This window comes from Dioscorea cayenensis, chromosome 1, assembly GCF_009730915.1.
Source record: "Dioscorea cayenensis subsp. rotundata cultivar TDr96_F1 chromosome 1, TDr96_F1_v2_PseudoChromosome.rev07_lg8_w22 25.fasta, whole genome shotgun sequence".
Taxonomy (NCBI): Eukaryota; Viridiplantae; Streptophyta; class Magnoliopsida; order Dioscoreales; family Dioscoreaceae; genus Dioscorea; species Dioscorea cayenensis.
This window is the reverse complement of record NC_052471.1, coordinates 7,388,485-7,390,695: the sequence shown is the minus strand read 5'-3', so window position 1 is coordinate 7,390,695 and position 2,211 is coordinate 7,388,485. Positions and strand designations below refer to the sequence as shown.

The 2,211-nt window shown below is 47.4% G+C and overlaps 1 protein-coding gene across 1 annotated transcript; it reads right to left on the bottom strand.

Annotated features, from left to right (window-relative positions):
• Positions 1 to 200: 200 nt before the first annotated feature.
• On the bottom strand, positions 201 to 719 carry LOC120282882. Its single transcript, XM_039289741.1, has one exon. It carries the CDS (start codon positions 717 to 719, stop codon positions 201 to 203), a length of 519 nt encoding a protein of 172 aa, XP_039145675.1.
• Between the last annotated feature and the right edge of the window lie 1,492 nt (positions 720 to 2,211).

Sequence of the window (2,211 nt, the reverse complement as noted above, 5' to 3'; positions counted from 1 at the left end):
TCATAGAGCCATTCACGTGTTTTGAACGCCGTCTTCCACTCATCACCAGGCCTTACTCGGATTTGGTGGTATCCGCTCTTCAAGTCCAACTTGGTAAACATGGCCGCCCCGCTAAGTTGGTCAAGCAAGTCATCAAGGTGGGGAATGGGGAATCTATACCTGACCATAATTTTATTTATGGCGCGGCTGTCTACACACATTCACCAGGAACCATCCTTCTTTGGTGTCAAAAAGGATGGAACCGCGCAAGGGCTCAAACTTTCTCGAATATGCCCTTTGCCCAATAATTCTTCTACTTGTCGCTGCAGTTCTTCATGTTTTATTGTGCTCATCTGATAGTGGGGCCGATTTGGAAGAGCCGCGCCCGGCTCCAAATCAATCTGATGCTGGATATCTCGCAATGGTGGCAGTTCATCAGGAAACACATCCTTGAACTCATCGACAATTGGTTTTGCAATATGTGGAATAGCTTCCTCCACTGCAACTCCCTTCCCTATCAGGGCAAACACCACATCTGACTGTAGAATCTCCTCCTCGAACTTTGCCAAGGTCAATAGATTGGTAATGTCCCTAGTTGGGCTGGTAGTGGTGTCCCTACGAGGTAGTAACACAATCTTGACTCCATCCTTGGTAAAACTGTAAGTGTTAGTTCTTCCATTATGCACAACGCTCCTATCGTATTGCCACGGCCTCCCAAACAACAGATGACACGCATCCATAGCAACCACATCACACCAAATTGTGTCCTTGTACTTTTATCCAATAGAAAAGGAGATCAAAGCACGCCGAGACACGGTCACATCACCTCATTTCTTGAGCCATGCAAGCTTGTAAGGCCTAGGATGCTCCTCAGTCACGATTCCCAATTTTTGAATGACTGTTGCAGAGACAATGTTCTCACAGCTTCCTGTATCAATCACAAAGTGACATACCTTACCAGAGATAGTACAGGTAGACTGAAAGATGTTCGTCCGTAACCAATCTTCCTCAGTGACCCGCGGTGTTAGGCAAGATCGCCTCACAACCAATGCAGTACCCACATCTCCTCCGATAACTTCCTCATCATCGGGTTGCTCTTCTATTGCCACATCTTCATCTTCCTCTTCAAAATCTGCTGCTTCAACGAGAAGGACCTTTTTGCCGGCGGACTTCTTGCATTCAGATAGTCGATGGCCCGATTCTCCACAGCCAAAACACCGAAATGTGCCGCTGCCTGTTTTTTCGGGCTGGGCAGGCACCCGCACACTGCTTGCTTCAGCACGACTCACGCCATTAGGGGAATTACTGTTGCTAGCACCACTGCTATGCATTCCAGAAATACTAGGATTACGCCTTCCTTGCTTCTCCACCTATAGCACCCTCTGATGTGCTGTAGAAACAGAAACAGGATCAAACATGTTAACAGTATCCTGAATCTGCATCCTCAACCCTCTAATATAACGCGCCACCAACTGATCCTCCGTCTCCTAGATCTCGTTCCGGGCCACAAGTTGGTAAAACTCTATGGTGTAATCATCAACCGACTTGGTACCCTGCCTCAAGTTCTGCAGCCTTTGATACATCAGTCTCTAGAAGTTATAAGGAAGGAATTGTGTGCACAAATGCTTCTTCATCTTCTCCCAGGTACATATCTTCGGCTTTCACAACCGGTTCCGAGTCAACTTCAGTTGCTGCCACCATGTCGTGGCTCGATTCCAAAGCCTAGTAGCCACCAAAGGCACGCGCTTGTCTTCTGGCACGCCTTTGAATTCCAAGATCTCCTCCACAATCATCAACCAATCGAGGAACTCCTCTGGTTGTAGGCTTCCATGGAATTCAGGAATCTCGGTGCGCATCCCGGTCTCCCATCACCTCTGATCGTACTCCGTAGGGCCTCTTCTGTATTGAGTTACCTCTTCACCAGAACCGACATTAGTTTGGGTAATGTTTGGTACCTGGTTATTCATCATCGCCGCCATCCTTTGGGTCATCACCTCCATTATTCCCTCGAGTCGTTGATTTATCAATTGCACCAACCTCTGCTCCATTTGATTCATCTGGTCATGCTCATAAATGTCTTGAAGGTTCTGCTCACGCCTAGGTGCCATGTCTCCTCCAAGGTCGAACGAAGCTCTGGTACCAACTGACGCAGCGGGATATAGTTGAGGACTTGTTTAGTCTATGAATACCCAAGTCAACAACGAAATGGAAACCTAAATCCTGTTTAGTCTA